Source organism: Zalophus californianus, chromosome 10 (genome assembly GCF_009762305.2).
Source record: "Zalophus californianus isolate mZalCal1 chromosome 10, mZalCal1.pri.v2, whole genome shotgun sequence".
In the NCBI taxonomy this organism is placed as follows: domain Eukaryota; kingdom Metazoa; phylum Chordata; class Mammalia; order Carnivora; family Otariidae; genus Zalophus; species Zalophus californianus.
In genome coordinates, this window is record NC_045604.1 from 21,028,865 (window position 1) to 21,048,777 (window position 19,913).

Sequence of the window (19,913 nt, forward strand, 5' to 3'; positions counted from 1 at the left end):
GAATTGAGGGGATACATCTCTAATATTGAGTTTCTGTGTGATACAATAAGTACACTAAATGAAATATTTTATTGAAATATGCAATCTTCATGAAGAAACAAGCATCCCCTCAAACCAAAGACTGATGCTGCTAATACTTCAGACATGTGGTATATGTGTGTGCCTATGTATGCTTAATTTTCTTTCTTTCTTTTTAATCAAGTGACCTATTCTCGTATGGTTGAGTTTCAACCACAAGACATCACTGTATGCTTCTTTTTTTCAAGATACACGTCATAACACACCAAGAAAGAGGGAACTTCCAGTGTCTGTGGTAACATCACTTGGTAAACAGACTCAGTTGAACAGCAAGAGCCCGTCTGCCTTTACTATATAAAGCAGCAGAGACGTTGACGAGCAGATATTTGCCGAGTGAGGACTATACGAAGAGCAGCCTTCTCCGCGCCAAGGTTAGACAAAATGCCAGGAATGTTCTTCTCTGCTAATCCAAAGGAATTGAAAGAAACTGATCATTCACTTCTAGATGATAAAACGCATAAAAAGAGACCAAAGACTTTGTAAGTTCATTCGGTGTCTCACTTTGTGAATTTGGACTTAGATTATCTTTAATGGCAGAAGGATTGAGAATGAGTGGAAGAAAATATGAGCATTTAGTTAATTAAATCAGAGATTAGCTGTTGTATATGTGTATAAGTATATTCAGTTGTATTCAAAAAATGAATCACAGGGCATTAAATTATGTGGAAATTTTTGCAGACTTTGGCTCATAAAAATTAGCTCAATCTTAATATAGAAAAATGTTGTAACAGCTATTTTTATTATTGCCTTGTTCCTTGGAAAAGTCTATTTCATGTTCCTTGTGCAAATAAAATGTATTCTACTGAAGAAATGCAAATATTCATGTTTGTATCTTTTGTAGTAGAATGGATGTGAAAGCGTACCTGAGATCTATGATCCCACATCTGGAACCTGGAATTAAACCTTCTAAGTCCAAAGACATGTATGTATACTAATATGTTGAACTATCATTTTAAGAGCAGCCTATGCATTATCTCTCTATTCTAGCAAGTGATTAATACTGCACATACTAGACTTTGTTTCTTTTAAGTAACAAGCCAAGTAAGAGTAGACTACATTAGTACCAATGTAAATTAAGTACCAACATGTGTGTGCATAATTGGCTATTTGCTACACTGTTAGAGTAGATGTATTTGGATTTCTTCACATTTTATTGGCAGATATTTTCGTAACTATAGTAATTCTAAAGGAAGTTTTGTTTTCTTATAGATAAATTTTAAGAAAATATATGGAACTAGAATCTTAGTTCACACAGTTATCAAAATACAGCAGCCATTCTGATTTCACGTGTGATTGCACACACACAAGAATATTTTACTAATTTATGTGAATTTTGTCCCCAGCAGACTCTCCGTTAATGAAGTAATGCAGTGGTCTCAATCTCTGGAAAAACTACTTGCAAACCAAAGTAAGTATGGTTAACTACTAAATGGTTTTGGGTTTAGCTCAATACACTAATAGATTGAATGACCTCATTAAAATATAGTATTCTGGATAGAAGAGTGTGCGAAAAGCTGTATTCCAGTTTTTCTTTAGTCACTAATAGCTTCAGCATATTGTGCCTCGTTGCAGTGTAATGCTGACCTAGCACTCAGTTCTGTCACTGTCCTTCAGGCAAATTTGCCGAGACAATTAGGTATTACCATGGATCATTATGGGAGCAAAATTTAAAATTATGCTGGGGTTCTGAAGTTTCAAGTTTAGTTTTTAAAAGTAAACCAAATATCTCAACACATGAACTGCCATTCTGAAAGCTATCTATAGAATGTAATTTTGTAACTGCTGGATGTAAGAAGTAAGATTCATTCAGGCAATTCACTATTTTATTATTCATTCATTCATTCATTTACTCATTTAGCCTACTTCTATGTGGCAGGCATTTTAGAAGCACCAAGGATTCAAAAACAAGGACACCGTGCCTTGCTGCCTTGAAAGAAGTTGAGAAACACAGTACATAATTGCATGATATATAACATGACACATGATAAGGCAGATATGATAAAAAGAATTTTTAAGCAGAGTCTTGTAGGGAGTTTCTGGTAAGAGAAGGTAAAGAATGAGATTAGCTCGCCTTTCCCTCATCATGGGAATTGCAAGTCTTTGGGATTAGGACCTCAATCAGGTTGAGATGAGCAGTGTGGTCTCTATCTAGAGGATGAACTTAATCCTTTTTTCCCCACAAACAAATAAGAATCCTTGCTGGGGGGGGGGGGGGAGGGTGTCAAGTAGTACAATGTGGTTCATCCCTCTCATCATCCGATTTAGTTTACATCCAACCAAACAAATAAATGGTATAGAAATGGCGCATTTAAAAGCCTCAGTAGCACTAGCAAATAGAATCAGTACATCAGCACATTTTCTGACTAATATGAACTGGATGGGGAAATTGTATTTGTTGATAATGAACATGATGTTAATGACCTTCATCAATGTTTGCTTCCCTAAAATACTCTGCAGTCTGGCTAGGAGTTGTATTTGTAAGTGAAGAGATTGTTTTGTAATCACAAGAGCAGAATCTTAATTAGCAGATGGAAGCAAAGCACAGTTGTGTAGCCATGACTAAGCAGCTGTGGGACTGTGGACAGGTTTGTCTGGCCCCAGATAAACTATCAGTGAAGGAATCTCTGACGTCTTCTCATTTTTATGATTTACAACACAGCTGTTTCAGTGTTAGCCATCCCTTACCTTTGAGCCTAGGCAACACAATAGTATTTTTCTTGCAAATTTCTTCTTTAAAGTATCCATTTACTGGCTCAATTGATTTAATTATCTCACCCCTCACCCTTTCTTTTTAGTTGGTCAAGATGTTTTTGGAAATTTCCTAAAGTCTGAGTTCAGTGAGGAGAACATTGAGTTCTGGCTGGCTTGTGAAGACTATAAAAAAACGGAGTCTGATCTTTTGCATTGCAAAGCAGAGAAAATATATAAAGCATTTGTGCATTCAGATGCTGCTAAACAAGTGAGTATTATCTTCATTATCATCAGTTTATGTGTAAAGGAACTTAGGTGCAGAAATAGCATTCCGCAGTCATAGCAGGATTAGATCTTTTTTAAGTATCATAATTTCACCACTAAATATTTAGGTATGTTCAATAGTTCAGTGCAATAATAATCTAATTTTCTGTATCTGAAGACAGTAGAATGAAAAGATTGATTTTGCAAAATTAGCTAACATAATAAGGATGGGGTAAGGAGTAGCAGTGTTACTAGCCAGAACTGCATGCCAGAATGTCCTTAATGAGTTAGCTCATTTTACATTAGGATAAAATACGGATTAGTGTAATACATACAATTCCAGCAGCAGAAATATTTTCAGTTAGTAATAGTCCCACCTTCCAGTTAAATATTCTTGATCAAGCAAAAAATAGCTACACAAAGTGTCCTCTCTCCTATAAATTTTAAATGACCACATCATTTTTTCTGATGCATGTATCACCTTGTATGGATATTTAAAATTTTCATGTTTGCCTCTTTTGCATCTCCCAACTATACAATGGGCCAACTTGGAACAAAGATTTTTTTGTGATATTTCTTTTTACCTCCTTCATATCTATTATAGAGCTGGTTTGGAGGAGGCATTTAAAAGATAATTAAGCTTATATAAATGAGGGCTTAATGCCATTATCTTGAGGTGCTTCAACAAACACAGTCACATAGTAAAATGTGCAGTACCTTGGAAGTGTGTATTAATTAGCGAGTATTTCTTTTTAGATCAACATTGACTTTCACACTCGAGAATCTACAGCCAGGAAGATTAAAGCACCAACCCCCACGTGTTTTGATGAAGCCCAAAAAATTATATATACTCTTATGGAAAAGGACTCCTATCCCAGGTTTCTCAAATCAAATATGTACTTAAATCTTCTGAACGAACTTCAGGCTAATAGTCTAAAGTGATCACTTCCTGGCCGGAGAGAACTAAAGATTGTATCAAGGACAGAGGAATGTACCAGTTATGGCTCCCTGGGTGAACAACCTGGCCCTTTTGAGTGACTCCACAGGCCCAGGGGAAGAGCAAATAACTCGAAATGGATTAACATGGAAGTTATCCAAGCTCAGGGTTGAAGTCCCATAAGCAAGATGAGACCTGAGAGACAGAAGAAGGAAGGAGATACTGTGGTCCTGTCGTAAAAAAACAGTGGACATATCAGAAAATCCCTCAGAACTGAGAAGGCCGGGTAACTCCAATTACACAGGAACTGTGAATAAAGGTTTTGAAACCGATTAAAACATGCTATAAGCTTCAAGGTCAACTGATATTTATGCTACATGTTATTATACAGAGATTGTATTGAACTGCTGCGATCTCTTTAACTTGGATGGCTGTTTGGAAAATACGTGTTTGAAACCACCGTTGTTATTATTGATGTTTGCAAGGGTTTTTGGTGTTTTGTATTTTTTGTTTGTTTTTGGCTTGAAAGAGAAGAAAAGAACAATGTATTTAACTTAAGCTATTGCTCTTAAAACTGGGAAGTCAGAATTTATTTGTAAATTAAATTATCACAGTGTCAGTAAAAATGAGTTTTGTATTAAAAATATATAGAAGCAATTTCTGTTTATGTTTCTTTGCCATTTTTCAGAAACTGGTATTTATTCCTCATATTTAACAAAAATTCAAGCATGGGTCTTCTACTTTCTATCATCTCTTCAACATCTAAAACTAATCCTATACTTATGTATTATGCATATCTATTGGACAGGGTTTATTCGTTTTCTCTTTGCTGTCACAATGCATAAAAAGCAAACAATTATGTTCTCATATGGTAGAGCTTCAAACTGATAAAAAATTGAAGATGTATTTAGAAAGGGGATGGCATAGTTATTTCAAGAAGTAACCCAATTAGCAATTGATGTTTTATTGTGATTTAAACTTTATAAAACTCAGTGTTCATAGCAACCCTGTGAAAGGTGAAACTCACATCAAATCACTAATTCCCAAATTTAGCTATCAAAATTACTTAGGATGTTTAAAAAACAACCACCACCACAACAGAACCCCACCTTTTTCAGGGCCTTATCCCAAACTGACTGAATCAGAATCTTGAAGGGATAGAGGATGAAAATCAACATTTTAGAAAGAAACCGCAGGTGATTCTAAAGATAGTTCAGGGCGGGGAACCCTGGGATTAAGGGACAGTCACGCCGCCGGGATTGCACACAAATCTCTGATGACACGATTTGTCCTCTTTCTGCTGTACGACACTGCCCCCCACTGACCAGAAGACATTTCCTAAATCACTCAAGTCTGCAACAGTCCTCTACATGTCAAGTAAGTAGGAAAATAAGACTACTCTATAGTCATCACCTATAGACAGCAGGAAAATAATCAAGATGATGCATATGCCAGCATAACCTCTATGGCTGTATCTTCCCATATCTCGTTGAATAATCAGCCATCCACACATCATAGTGAAATACCATGGATATTCTTAATACAGGCTTACCCAGTCATCAAGCTCACAGCAAAGGTACGGGGCAATATGTAGATAAGATTTTAAAAGCATTATTCTTGAGTTTCCATGGGATAGAACCCAAATTGGCTCCACCTTAAGCTTTATTTCATGGTTTAGCAGGTCATATAATAAGAGCAGCTTAGGAAGAGAGTTCAGTTTTACAACAATAGTAATAATGAAGTATTTCTCTTCCTCACTCATTCCATCACTGAGTTCTGTCAATCTTCCTTTTCCCATCAATGAGTGTAGGAGACATTATCACTTGTTCTTTCTCTATTAGCATTGCTTTGGTGTAGGCCCTCACTGCTTGCTAATTCATGTGACTTGTTTTCCCCTCTGCCAGTCTCTTCTCTTCAATCCATCCTCTGAATAGCCACAGACATCACTTTCTGAAGCCCAGATTTGACCATGTCACATCCCATGACATATAAAATAAGTTCAAATCTCTCCTTCTGGAATTGAAAACACTTGCAGTGAGACTGTGATGGTATAATTCCCATTGCTCCTCTCTGGGTACTTTTTTTTTTTTAATTTTTTTTTTATTGTTGTGTTAATCACCATATATTACATAATTTGTTTTGGTGTAGTGTTCCATGATTCATTGTTTGTTCATAACACCCAGTGCTCCATGCAGAATGTGCCCTCTTTAATACCCATCACCAGGCTAACCCATCCCCCTACCCTCCTCCCCTCTAGAACCCTCAGTTTGTTTTTCAGAGTCCATCATCTCTCCTGGCTCATCTCCCCCTCTGACTTACTGGGTACTTTCTTACCTTCATGTCACACTGGATTAATTGCCTTTTCTTGAATGAGCCCTGGCCTTCACTATATCCAGGCCTTTGGTTAATCTCTACAATCCATCTAAAATGCCTTTCCCTAACCTCCGTCCAGTTTTCAAAAGCCAGCCAATTATTCAAGGCCCAGATAGAATAACTCTTCCACAAAGGTTTTCAAAAACCTTCCACCACTATGTAGTTATTTTCACTGTCTAATGGATATGAACTGAGTCCATATAAACACAAGACACTCTGCTTCTATTTCCAAGACTATTGTCACATTACACAGTCCAGGCCCTTCAGACTGTAAGGCACGAGAATTGCAACTGTCCAATACACACGCTGGTCATAAAGTAAATGCTTCTGGTCTTTGTCTTGTTAAGATGCCACGTTAAAGAGCCATCCAATTTTTGGACAGATGGTCAAAACAAACATCTAAGACACCTCTTCATTTAAAAAAACAAAACAAATTTAAAAAACTCATCATCACAGCATAGATTCAAGATATTAAAAAATACTTGAAAAGATAACTTTCTTTTCATTGGCATTTTTTACTATGGTGTGACTGTCTTATAAGGCCATTCACAGTAATGTGAGTGGCTCTAATGACATCTCCTATTTAAAGAAATCTAATTCAACTCCTTGATCTGAGTCTCAGCTCACAGGTTATGTTCTATTGTCATATTAAAGCAGTGGCAGTCAACAATGTGTATGGTTTAAAACTCATTAATTAAAGGGTCACCTGGGTGGCTCAGTCAGTTCAGCATCTGCCTTCAGCTCAGGTCATGATCCTGGGGTTCTGGCATCGAGCCCCACATTGAGCTCCCTGCTCGGTGGGGAGTCTGCTTCTCCCTCTGCCTCTGCCCCTGCTCATGCTCTCTCTCTTTCTCAAATAAATAAATAAAATCTTTAAAAATAAATAAAATAAAACTCATTAATTACAAAAATTAAAACAAATTTACTTTTCTCAGATTTATTTTACATTATTCCTAATATGTATATCACACAAAACTAGGAATCTAAGAAGTTAGAAATGAGGGTCACATACCTCATGATGCCCAATAACTTTCCCACTTTTCAAGTGAAAAACGTACAACTTCTAAAAAGTTCTTTAACTCCAAGTTTTCTTAACAAAAACACTTATTCAAATAATAATACATTAGACATTAGATTTGTTCCTCCAGGAAAAGTATTTGCTATTGTCCTATATTTAATATGCATTTCTACTTGTTATAATATTAGCTGGCTGATTTTCTCCATTTTTTTCCCACAGGGAAAGGATAATTACGATGAATCTTGAAGATTAAATAAAACCTAACCAAGGGAGAAGAGAAGTGGGGACACTTCAGTGCACAGAAGAGTCTGTGAAAAAGTCAGGAAATCAGGAAAAAAAAACTGTTCAGTAATGGTGATTTATTTGCTGTGGCTGGAAAGAATAAGAGGGAAAACTAAAAAGGTAGTTTAAGGGCAGATTTTAAGAAGAGATATAGTTCATTCCAAAGAATGTACATTTTATCTTTTATGTGGTAGGTAACCACTGAAATTTTAAGCAAAGGAGTAAGACACAGCTGTTTTTTCGGAGTGTCTACTATGAGCCAGGCACTGTGCTAGATACACATCACTTGCTAAGTCCACACCAAAACTCTTTGAGGTAAGCACTCTTAACATAATTTTATTTATCAACAAATATAGAAACAAAACATGAAAAAAATTATCTAAGTATACATAACTAGTGAGTAGAAGAGCCAAGATTCGAATCCAGGTATGTATGTTTCCAAAGAATGTCCATCATCTCATGCTTCTTTCTGAACGTGACATGATTACTTTGTGTTTTAAAAGTTAATTCTAGATTTAGTGTAGAAGACACTTTCTTTTTTTTATTATGTTCAGTTAGCCACTATATAGCACATCAGTAGTTTTTGATGTAGTGTTCAATGATTCATTAGTTGCATATAACACCCAGTGTTCATCACAACACGTGCCCTCCTTAATACCCAAAGGAAGCCATCATTGAGGAAGGAAAGCTAAATGTGAACCTCTTTTTATTAGCCCAACGGGAGAGATCAGGGCCTGAACTAGGGCAGCAATCAAAGCAATGGGAAGGAGAGGGTGAATAGACAAAACCTGGTTAGCAATATGCTGTGATAAATAAGAGAGAGCAATATAAGATACCTCTGGGTTGTCTAGTCTGGACCCTCAAAATTAGAGCAAATTCCTTTCTGGCTATATTTTAAACATGTTCTCCTTGAGGCCTTTAGTTACAAATGTGCGTTAAATAACTTGGGAATAGAAGAGGGGAGCATTAGAGGAAGATTGAGGCATATGTTTTTAAGAAGTTCCACATGCAAAGTAAATTATGTAGTATTTTCAATAGATAACAGCTTATTCTTAATTAACCTACAAATGAAGCATTCCACATGTTTTCCCTTGAAGCTCACTTTCATCTTGGACAAAACAGAGTCATCATCCAGGCTGAGAACAAAAACCAAGAACCAAAGAGACTCAACACATTTGTAAGCAATCAATTACTCTAAGGTTGAGAGCACCTTTCAAAGACCGGAGACAAAACCAAAGTCTAGGATTCAGGCCAAGAGACAGGCAAAGCAGTTGTCAAATACAAACAGAAGCCACCACAGGGATCAGGGACACTAGACAACACAGAGGTTGGTGACGAAATCGATTCTGGGGCAGGAATTCTGCCTCCTTATATGGAAGGCCGGCCATTAATTTGACGGTGGGTCTACGTGACGGGTGGAATGTTCTAGTGTTCGCTTCTCGTCAACAGAGATAAACAAGAGGACTGGAGGCCTGCAGTTAGCTGTTCACTCTCTTGGCACATTCTTTATTTCAATTATTCTTACCTTCACTCTTCAAAATAGGTGAAGTTATTTTTTACCCATTATTTCTGGATAGAGAAAAAGAAAAACAGGAATTTTGTGGCTTTCAGATATTCTCTTATCTCCCCCAAACTCTCCGTTGCTATTCTAGTCAAACATGGTGAAAAATTCGGTGGGTTTGGATTAAATCAGTAAAATCCATATGTTTTCCACTCCTCTTATCTTTTATACTCTGTCTTAAAACCTTCAGCTTGCATTAGCTCTAAAACCAGATTGTATTCTAGCCTGTCTAGTGTTTTTTTCCTTTAAATCTGTCTGTTAATTCAGTATTTACAAATGATCCATTGTATAGGTAGAACATATTCCCATGTTAAGAATTGAATAAGATACTTCCTAGAATGTTTTTTGGCACAATTTTGACGAGAATGATTATAATTCATACTATCTATGGGGATAGTTAAAGGTGTCAAAACGGAGGGGAAGAAGCACAAAATATCCCTCACTCAGTGGTTTTTAAATTCAGAAATCTAGAAATCTAGGCTCAACTATAAACTTCTAGAAGAGTCTAGATTATTGCTTCCTTAATAAATTCACCAGTTAATGACACGTGCTATATGCCAGAAACCATACCAGGTGACAAGGAAGCAGAGATGAATAAGACAGAGTTCTCAATTACTGAGAGGCTCAGAGTGCTCTTGGAAAGAAAAGAGCAAAAAAGAATTATAGTGAAATAGACTAAGCATTATAAGAGAGGGGTAGAGGAGAGACAATTAAGATTGTGTGATAATTTTTTTTAAGGATTTTATTTATTTGAGAGAGAGAGAATGACAGATAGAGAGCACGAGAGGGAAGAGGGTCAGAGGGAGAAGCAGACTCCCTGCTGAGCAGGGAGCCCAATGTGGGACTCGATCCCAGGACTCCAGGATCATGACCTGAGCTGAAGGCAGTCGCTTAACCAACTGAGCCACCCAGGCACCCAAGATTGTGTGATAATTGACCTCCCCAGTGGCTCTCTCCAGGTCTCTGGTAAAAAGCCAAATGGGACCGGTGGCCCTTCGTCTTCCTAATGGGAGAAGTTGTATGGTGCCAACTTTCTAAAAGGTCATCAGGTGCTATCAACACCTCACATAATTCCCCTGGGCATACAAGTTACATCAAGTTTATCTCCTTTAGCAAATTCGCTCTATTATCACTAACTTATTTGGGTGCTATCTACTCCCTTCCAAAGTTCCTAATAAAAAGGCAGCAGTGAAGGCAAACTATACCTGCCTCTCCTTGAGATGCTACAAGGTTAAGATATCCTGTTGCTTCTCCTTCTTGCGCTTGTGGAATTCATGGGGCTTATCTCAGCTCGACAGAGAAGAACAGTGCGCTATGAGAACTCAAGAGATGGAAGTAGTAATGCTATGGCTCTAGAGAAATGATGGTTGCACAACAAAATGTGGATTAAATTCAAAGTAACCCAAGTAACCTTCTGAACTGCTGTATCATTGATTAATTGTAAGCTCTATAACTCACAAATAAATGTAAATTCTGGCATTATTGTGTTCCAAAAGGGCTAGAATAAGTCTGTCCTACTAATTACTAATATTGTTTACTCACATCAATATCATTTTACTTTAGCTGTTATTGTCCAAAAATTGTGATTTCTTTTTCTTTTCCATTTTAGGAGGTTGTGATAGAGACTGACTACATACCCACCAACCTTAGGCCCTCGCCCTGGGCATCAGCAAGACTACATTCCCCAGGTCCTCTAACAGTGAGTAGCAAATATAGAACCTACTATGAATGTCCATACAGTCAGTATTTGGCTGGGTATTTACTCCTCAGTAGCTATTTTACTTGAATTTGGTATTTTGCCTTGAATTGCAACTTGATATTTTTACCTTAAATTATTAGGGCCACAAAATTGAGTTCTGTCCAGTGAGCAGAAGGGATAGGCACAGTTCCAGGGCTGGCAATTGTCTGAGAGACAATCAGTGTATCTCCGTATACACTGATAGAAGTAAAGGATTCTGACATTGCAAAGCTACATGCAAGAATGCAAGAATCACCAGACCCAGTAGAGTCCTGCTACCCACACCAGCATTTGTGTGTGTGAAAAATAAAAGCCTCTGAGATTTGGGGATTATTTGTTAGAGAAACAAGGGAGTTTTACCCTGATGAATGCAAAGACACTGATATCCATATAGTATTCTCTTCAAAACACTATGCATAGTGTTTTCTTCAAAAAGAAACAATTCCTTATTTCATTTCTAAAGATATTTGGAGACATCCTGGAAAAAAACCAGGGCAATTTCTCTGTCACAACTCAGTATTATTTCACTCCCACATTAGGCAGAGGTTATCTCCCTGACCTTGTGATTTTCTGTGAGATAGAGCTGCCCGGAACAGAGGATGTACACTATGGATGAAAACAATATGTGAAAAGCTTATTTCAGATGTAACTTAGAATAGAAAATGCCAAAAACAACACAAAAAGGGAGGTGAGGGCTAAGAAGCAGGAAAAGAATAAGTGATGGAAAATTTTGCAGCTGATAAAAACATTAAGTGAAAATAAGTTGGCCATGCAATGTGTATTTTCCACTCACTCACTTTGACTCAGTTTAGGCTACATACCATGTTGTTATAAATACTTGGAGGTTTAAATGGGCCAATCACCAAGTAAAAGTCAGAATTCCAAGAATATGTGGTGTGCAGCCATGGAAAGCATGTCTGTGGTTAAGCTGGGATTCAGACAGGAAATGTGAATTCAGGGCATCCAGGAAAACTAGAGGGGTGAACTCACAGGGACCAATTTTCCTGAGAGACCAAAGAAGTACCAATGAAAGAATTCATCCTAAAAGATGATGTACAAACTTGGCCTAAAAATAGTGGGAGGGGGTGGAGGAAATGAACTACTTTACATAGGGTAGGAGGCTGACACTCATATAGCCCTTTGATGCAGGTCCAAAATCTGAGGGAGAAGAGAGAGTAATAAAAGAGTAATAAACACAAAAAGGACAAATTCCTTGAACATTCTGTAAATCTTCGAGAACACATAGGAACAGGGTATCAGTCAAGTGATGGTGAAACCCTCTTCCCATTTGGAGTTAGGATTAGAGCCCTGACATGACAGACACACTGGATTGAGAACGAGACCACTCTAAATCAAGAAAGGTGAAGAACTGGAAAGAGCATGTACTACCCCAGTAGATATCACCCCCTTTGTAAGCAGACACTTATGTCAGCCTAATATTTTCTGTGGGTGTGGGGGTCTTGAAAGGGTCTCTTTGAAGGGGAATAATGTCCTTTCAACCCACCCAGGTTCTGATTATTTGAGAAATAACATAAAAAGATTAAGGTGGAGACCAAGATATTACTGATACAGTTAGGTCAGAGAACAGAGCCTTGGGAGAGAGCCAAATGGGTCTGCTAATTTAACTTCAGAATTAGACCAACTTGCTACCCAGTTGCAGACAGTGTCAGACAGAAGCACAATTTCTATACAATGGATGGCCTATGTGGGGAACAAATGTCCAGGTGTCTTTTCTCAATTAGGACAAATGTGAAGAGTCAATTCAGCTCAGAGCTCCTGGCTTATGACTGAGCCTAATAGTGTTGGAGTGTCTGCTCATAAGGAGCTGGGTTCTATCAAACCACCAAACCATAAAATCAGGTGGGCCCACAGCAATCCACTGAGATATGGAAATGGTAAATCAGGGCTAAACATGAGTAGGTCTTATATGTGCCCTATGGCTGTTTAGGGCTCTCTTATGACTCATGATGGAGGATGAAAAGCACCAAGTTTGTGTTGGGATGGTATGTAGGTACAGGCTAAAGATGAACTGCTACTGGAATACATTTCTTCTAAGGAGTGGGCTTAAAAGAGAGTAAAGAGGGATAATCCTCCCAGTGGCAGAGTTTGTAGCGATGCACCTGATCATCTACTTCATGTGGAAAGAAAAGTGACCTGAGGTAGAATAGACATTGACTTATGGACAGTAGAGAATGGTTTGGCTAGTGGATTGGGGCCTAGAAGGAGAAAGATTAGAAAATTGAGAATAAGAAAGTCTAGGGGAGATGCATATGGGTAGACCTACCAGAGTGTTCAAAAGCATGAATGTCTTTGTACCACATGGTCACAATCAGCAGAGATTACTGCCCACACAAAAAGCATAAAGAACCAAGTAGACAGAATAAGTGTACCAGTTGGCTTCAAGCAGCCCATCAACAGAATAGCAATGGTGGCAGAAACGGATATACACTGGCCCAAAATAATGGACTCCCACTCATGAAGGCTGATCTAATCACTGTCCTTGCCAAAGTCCAACCATCAAGGAAAAGAGGCCAGTACTGAGCAAATGATATGGTGTCCTATCTCAAAGATGCCAACCAACCATTTCATGGCAAGTTGATCACATTGGACTCCTTTCACCCTGAAAGAAGTGATTAATCTTACTTGAATCAACATGTATCATCTGCGTTATAGGTTTGTCTTTCCTGCCAAGAGCGTCTTAGCCAGCCCGACTCTAGGAAGGCTTAAATTTTTGCCTGCAGTTTTTGATTCACCAGTACAGGATCCTGTATCATATCAAACCAAGGAACATACTTCACAGCAAAGCTGGTATAGCAGTGGGCATGTGGTTATGGGATCCATGAGTCATAGTCACATGCCATAATACCCAGATGCTGCCAGCCTGATGGAACAATGGAATCATCTTGTGATGGCACAGTTGAGGCATCATCTTGAGATAATATCCTTTAAGGAAATTATGTCATCTTCTAGAATAAAAAATACACAATTAATGACCATTATGTGGTACTATGCCCACGATACGTAGAATACATGGGCCTGTGAACCAAAGGGTCAGAGTAGGAGTGGCCACATTTACTATCATTCTCAGTGACTTTGATCCCAGAAGATGAATGCGTCCATCAAGGGTCAAAACAGAGTCATATTAAATTTGAAATCACAGGCACTTATTGCTTTCCTTGAGCTCCTTGTACCAAAAACCACCAAGCAAAGAAAGGAGTCACCATCCTAGCAGAGGTAATTGATCTTGATTATTAAGAAAAAATAGGGCTGCTGTTATAGATGAAGGATAAGGAAGAATATTTGGGGTACTCAGATGATCCCATGGGATACCTCCTGACACTTGAACAGTACACTGAGAAGGGCAGCAGCCCAGCCTTGGATGGGCATGGTGACCAGGGAATCAGACCACCGAAAAATGAAAATCTGAATCACCCCACTGCATAAGCCAATAATACCAGCAAAAGTGCTGGCCCAGGGTGGAAGGAATCTAGAATGGGTAATAGAAGAGAAAAATAATGAAGATCAGCTGTGGCCTCCAGACCAAATGTAGTGATAGTGTTGGTGGAGTACTTCAACCCACTGACTTTCCTCTAACAAATTCTCCCCAGGGAAGAGTCCTTCCAGAACCTTATAGCAGCTGTTTATGGATACAGCTGAACACACTATATGAAGCAATTATACCTGGGTGGTGCAAGGGATGGACCTTAATAGATAAGCCCTACTGAACTGTAGGACACAATCCATCTTTGGAACTGTAGTGTTGTCTCTCCCAGCAGCTGAGTTGAGGCTACTGACAGCTCATTGCTGAGTTTCTCCCCAGGAATTTCCCTTGTCCTAAGAAAGCTGCCTCACCAGGTTTACATCCCCTCTTGGGAGCAGCCTAGAGCCAATGACTAGTCAGTGCGAGGTCCAAAAATCTGGCCGCCTTGCTTCAACTAGGTCAAATACGAAGGGCTATTCCACCTCTAAAATTCTGGTTAGAATCATCTGAGAACTCTGATGCAGCTACATCACATATTTGTTTAAGATTTATAGTCCATCTACTTCCAAAAAAGGAGTTGTATCAGATTATAAAATTAACATATTATATAAAAGAATAAATTACAATAAAATAAGGAAAAACTAAAGGATATATTTCTCATTGTTTACAACGAAATTTATTAAGGTCCTTCTTCAAATAAAGGTATGGTGTAGCTGCTATGATCAACCAGGCACATATTATGCCATCAATATGATTATTTGATCTAGCAGATGGTGTGTGCATAAGCAAAATATGAAGATGAAAACCCCTCACAGTATTCATAGCTATAATGTGTATCATTTCTTTGATTCTAGAACAGCACTGTGAGATAGAAAGAGCTGTTACTATTCCTATATTATAGATAGTAAACCAAGGTTCAGTAAGGTACAGTGATTTATCCAACCCGTGGCAGAATTACTTTTTAATTTAAATCCAATTTTTTCTTTTACAGCATTATGATAAATGTTTGTTTGGATGATGGCATCATCTATATAAATGATGCATTTTCTTAGTCATCATCAAAAAGCCTCTTGGAAACGAAACATTGATTTTATATCATTTAACCATTTTGAGAATTTGCTTCATCTTGCTTGGTATCTTGCATTATTTTAAAAAATATTTTTTAAATATTCAATGTCTCTGAGTTACACTAAATACTATCTGCTAACTGAATCTTTCAAGCTTTATAACATTAGAATGACAACTTGGTTATTTGCTGACTCATACCCTAGGTATTTCCACTATTACGAAATTGCTACTTCATGGAAGGATGTTTGCTTAATAGTAATCAACTGTAAAAATAAAGAGTGCAGAATTTTATTTTCAAAAGATTAGATTCTATGTGTAGGTTTTTGACAAAGAACCCTGAAGTGGCCAGTGAATCATCAAATGGAGAAAGTTCACTTGACTTCCCAAAAGAAGGAAAAGGAACAGAAAAGAAGGAAAGAAAAGAAACAGCAAGAGGAGTGCTTATTCTGGAACTGAACTAAGGAGAGATATAAAGGTATTTATCTGAGGTAAGGAGAGTTACCAGAGAGAGTAGCTGACCAGTGAGTCACTGTTGACAGGGAGATGAGAATACTTCCCTTGAATAATTGAGGGCACTTACTTGGAAGACAGGCTAAGGATCAGAACTGGAGAGTCAATGCAAAGAGGCAAAAAAAAAAAAAAAAAGATATTAAAACTACTGCTGAGCAGGACAGAGAACGAGACCCAGATTGTGGGAAACACCAGAAAGCCAGAAAGGGGACACGTGATGAGTTTTGTGAAGTGCTATCTCCTACCCAGGAGCCATCTTGAAATGTAAAGTTACAGACACAGAGCACTTCAAGCTTCCTTCTAACTCACTAGTCAGGGCTTTGTGGTGAAGTTTGTCAAAGTCTAGAACTTTTTTTTACTAGTATGCCACTATTTGTAGTAACTATTGGTAATAGCAGCAATTGTCTGGTTGACTTGGTTTATCCAATCTTTTCCTTACAAAAAGCCATTTGTATTTGCAACATACCCCAAATGGTCCATCTGCTAGTCTTCTAGCTACCTGGATACTTCATTTCAGTCCAAAAAGATAATGAAATATCTCAATAAACCTTATAATTTCTTACCATGTACTTTTATTTCCCTAATAAAGTTTATTAATGTGCCAAATTCATTATTAGTCCCAGAATACTGTGTTAGGGGATTTGAGGGTAGCCCAAATTCATATGGAATAACTTCACTCTATTTGCCATCCAAATCTTACCTTTCCCTCAAAATCCAGCCATAACATCTTTCCAATAAAGCCCTATTGGAACAATAAAAATTGCAGTTATCTTCTCAATTCCTATATTGCTTTCCACCCCCCAGCTTCTCTAGGCAATTAACTCTACAGGGACTTATTTCATGTCCCTTCTATTTTCAACTTAAGCTGGTATTTTTTCTGAGTTTCTATCTACTGTGGAAGGTCCTAGAAGGAAAGGTCCATGTGTTAATTTTTTTTAATCTCCTAAGCATGTAGCATAAATTTTCAATAATAACTGCTTATAACTATATTTTACTTTGAAAATATTCCTGAGAAATCCTAGTTGTTTAATTGATATACCCATCCTTGCAGGGTAAAAATAAGGAAACATTTATAAAAGTAATTGTGAACTGTTGTTTTGTTTTGTTTTTTTAAAGGAAAGGAAAAATTATAATTGTGGTGGAGAACATTGGATGTTCAGCTGAATCTTTTCTCTCTTCCTGGGCAGTCAGGTATGCCATGCTCACTTCTTAAAGGGGGCTGTGAGCGGAGGTGATGTGTTCCACTGATACCCAAGGCCATAAGGCAGTGGGCGGGCCACCTCCACACTTTATTCCACTTCCTGCTAGCTGGGACCTAGATGCACACCCACCCAGCTTTAAGTATGCAGATGATGACAACGCCTCAGAGGAGGGCAGAGCTACCCTTGTAGCTTGGGTCCCTGAATGACTTTGGGAAGTAGGAGATATCTACTTGCCCTATTACTTGAGGGAGATGTTTCACCATTGCCTTTGGATTCTCTTTGTTATAACATTTCATGTAGCTAACACTGTAATATATTTATTGTTACGGTATTTAAATGTCAGGTGAACAATGATATTTAAGTCCTTGGGCCTTCAGGTGGGGCATGGGGTGGTTAAAGTCCCAGAGCGGCCCTAGCACCCTTGAGAATGGATATCTTCAAGCATTTACCACAGTGATATGGACAAGTTTTATCTTTTTTTAAAGATATGCACAATGATTGATATGGTTAAAAAGGTATTAACTTAGAGTTTTCTGAACGTATCCCCAAAGTTATTAAGCTTCTTCTTTAAAATGACTCTCCATTTTTATACTTTATATTCCTACCTCACCCACCATCCTCAGTGACCCACATGTGGCCTCATGCCAGACACTGTAGATATTAAAACAAACAAAAATACTAGCTGAAATTTATTTCCCCTTTTTATCTTCATCCTTGTTTTGATTTTTTTCTCTTTTCTGTTAGCTTTAAGCAAAGGACAGATTTTTCTTTCACTAAAATTGGAAATTAGAAGACTCTCCACCACTCATTTCCTTTTCCAACAAGCTCCGTGGAAACTACCAAAGGGAGATTTTTGTGACTCCTCCTGTGGTCAGGATTTGGGCCCTTCCTTTCACATTCTTCCTGCTTTTTATGGTTCAGAGCCTTTTTCTATCGCCTGTGGTTTCTGTTTCTATCCCTGGGTATTTGTTCATCAAGTTTCTGAGGTGGGATGGTGTTATATTTCCACTAGGTTCTCTTTCAAAAATGAATCTTCTTGGCCTGAATTACTTTACTTTTCCATTTAAAAAAATGAACCCATGTTCCAGCCTCTATAACATAATTACAACAGAAAAAATTTCCAAAAATTACAGCAGTTCAAATTTATTCCAGGAAAATACCTGACTAAAATAACTACTCACATGCCCCAAAAGCTAAATCCATGCTTTTAGATGTATCATAAAAGAGATGTCACTGGGGCACCTGGGTGGCTCAGTCAGTTGAGCATCTGACTCTTGGATTCAGCTCAGGTCATGATCTCATGGGTCATGGGATCAATCCCGGCATCCCATCTGGCTCCAAGCTCAGCAGAGCATCTGCTTGGGGATTCTCTCCCTCTGCCCCTCTCAACCACTCACTCTTTTTCTCTCTCTTCTCAAATAGATAAATAAATAAAATCTGAAAGGAAGGGAGGAAGGAAGAAAGAAGAAAGAAAGAGAGAAAGAAGAAAGAAAGAAAGAAAGAAAGAAAGAAAGAAAGAAAGAAAGAAAGAAAGAAAGAAAGAAAGAAAGAAAGAAGAAAGAAAAGAAAGAAAGAAAAAGAAAGAAAGAAAGAAAGAAAGAAAGAAAGAAAGAAAAGAAAGAAAGAAAAAGAAAGAAAGAAAGAAAAAGAAAAAGAAAGAAGAAAGAAAAGAAAGAAAGAAAAAGAAAGAAAGAAAGAAAGAAAGAAAGAGAAAAAGAAAGAAAGAAAGAAAGAAAGAAAGAAAGAAAGAAAGAAAGAAAGAAAGAAAGAAAGAAAGAAAGAAAGAAAGAAAGAAAGAAAGAAAAGAAAGAAAGAAAGAAAGAATCATTGACAAAATGGGGCATCTTCCTTTAATACCCTGGAGTCCGGACATGGAGAATATTTGCAAAAATCTCTGAGGAGTCCTGACCATCCAGAAAGATCATTACTCAGTCAACAAGGACCTTTAAATGTCTATTCCACTCCAGTAGAGTCTGGGAGGAAGTCATGAGATGAGAAAGCAATATAAGTGGGCTGTCAACTAAGAACTCTCTCGTCTGCTCTGTGGGAGGGAAACAAAAACCCACACTATTTATCCTATTATCTGGAATCATAAAATGTCAGATCTAGTGTTGTCTAATTTGCTCTTCCTATTCATAGATTCCAAAGCCCCAGTGCAAAAAGATTAAGTGACCCATGTAACAAAGTCACAAAGTTAAAAACCCACAAGCAAATAGTGCACTAGAGCCCATCTCAGACCTGAGGGTTTTATGAACTGTCCCATGCTGACTACCTCACTAAAGCTGGTACCTACAATTGCAAATTCATGATATTTTAGTAATATTTCAATAATACAATGCCAGGCTGTTCTCTGTTTTGATTAAATGCATTGGAACAGGGTAGTTCCGCTGTACGGAACTATACATAAGTAACAAATCTATGGCTTATAAATCTTCTCAAGGTGAAAGAGAAAGTGCCAATAACACTGTATGAATATTTTGCTGAACAATAACTTGTGGAGCCTCTATTATGTGTCCAGCCAATGACTCTTCTGCACACTAGCACCAGGTAAATTATCTTATCTTGACTACATAATGACCACCAGCCAGATTGCTGATCCACAACCACTTAGATACTCCCCATTATCTCACAGCCTGATGGTGCAAATTTGGTGAGCTGTTATGCTCAAAGCTGTAAAACAGCAAAATTCCACTAGATACTTCCAAGAAAA

The 19,913-nt window shown here is 37.8% G+C and overlaps 1 protein-coding gene across 1 annotated transcript; it reads left to right on the forward strand.

Moving 5' to 3' along the window:
- The first annotated feature begins 386 nt into the window (after positions 1-386).
- Positions 387-4,627, forward strand: RGS1 (regulator of G protein signaling 1). The gene is made up of 5 exons (XM_027611784.2): positions 387-557; positions 920-1,000; positions 1,425-1,486; positions 2,874-3,037; positions 3,790-4,627. The coding sequence occupies exons 1-5, from the start codon at positions 460-462 to the stop codon at positions 3,973-3,975; spliced, it is 591 nt and encodes a 196-aa protein (XP_027467585.1). The 5' UTR covers positions 387-459; the 3' UTR covers positions 3,976-4,627.
- The last annotated feature ends 15,286 nt before the right edge of the window (positions 4,628-19,913 follow it).

Bases quoted from the DNA above. Each gene is read 5' to 3' on its own strand.
- RGS1 (XM_027611784.2), top strand. From the start codon at position 460: ATGCCAGGAATGTTCTTCTCTGCTAATCCAAAGGAATTGAAAGAAACT. The intron at 1,487-2,873 runs GTAAGTATGGTT...CTTTCTTTTTAG, and splicing joins AAAACTACTTGCAAACCAAA to TTGGTCAAGATGTTTTTGGA. The intron at 3,038-3,789 runs GTGAGTATTATC...ATTTCTTTTTAG, and splicing joins ATTCAGATGCTGCTAAACAA to ATCAACATTGACTTTCACAC.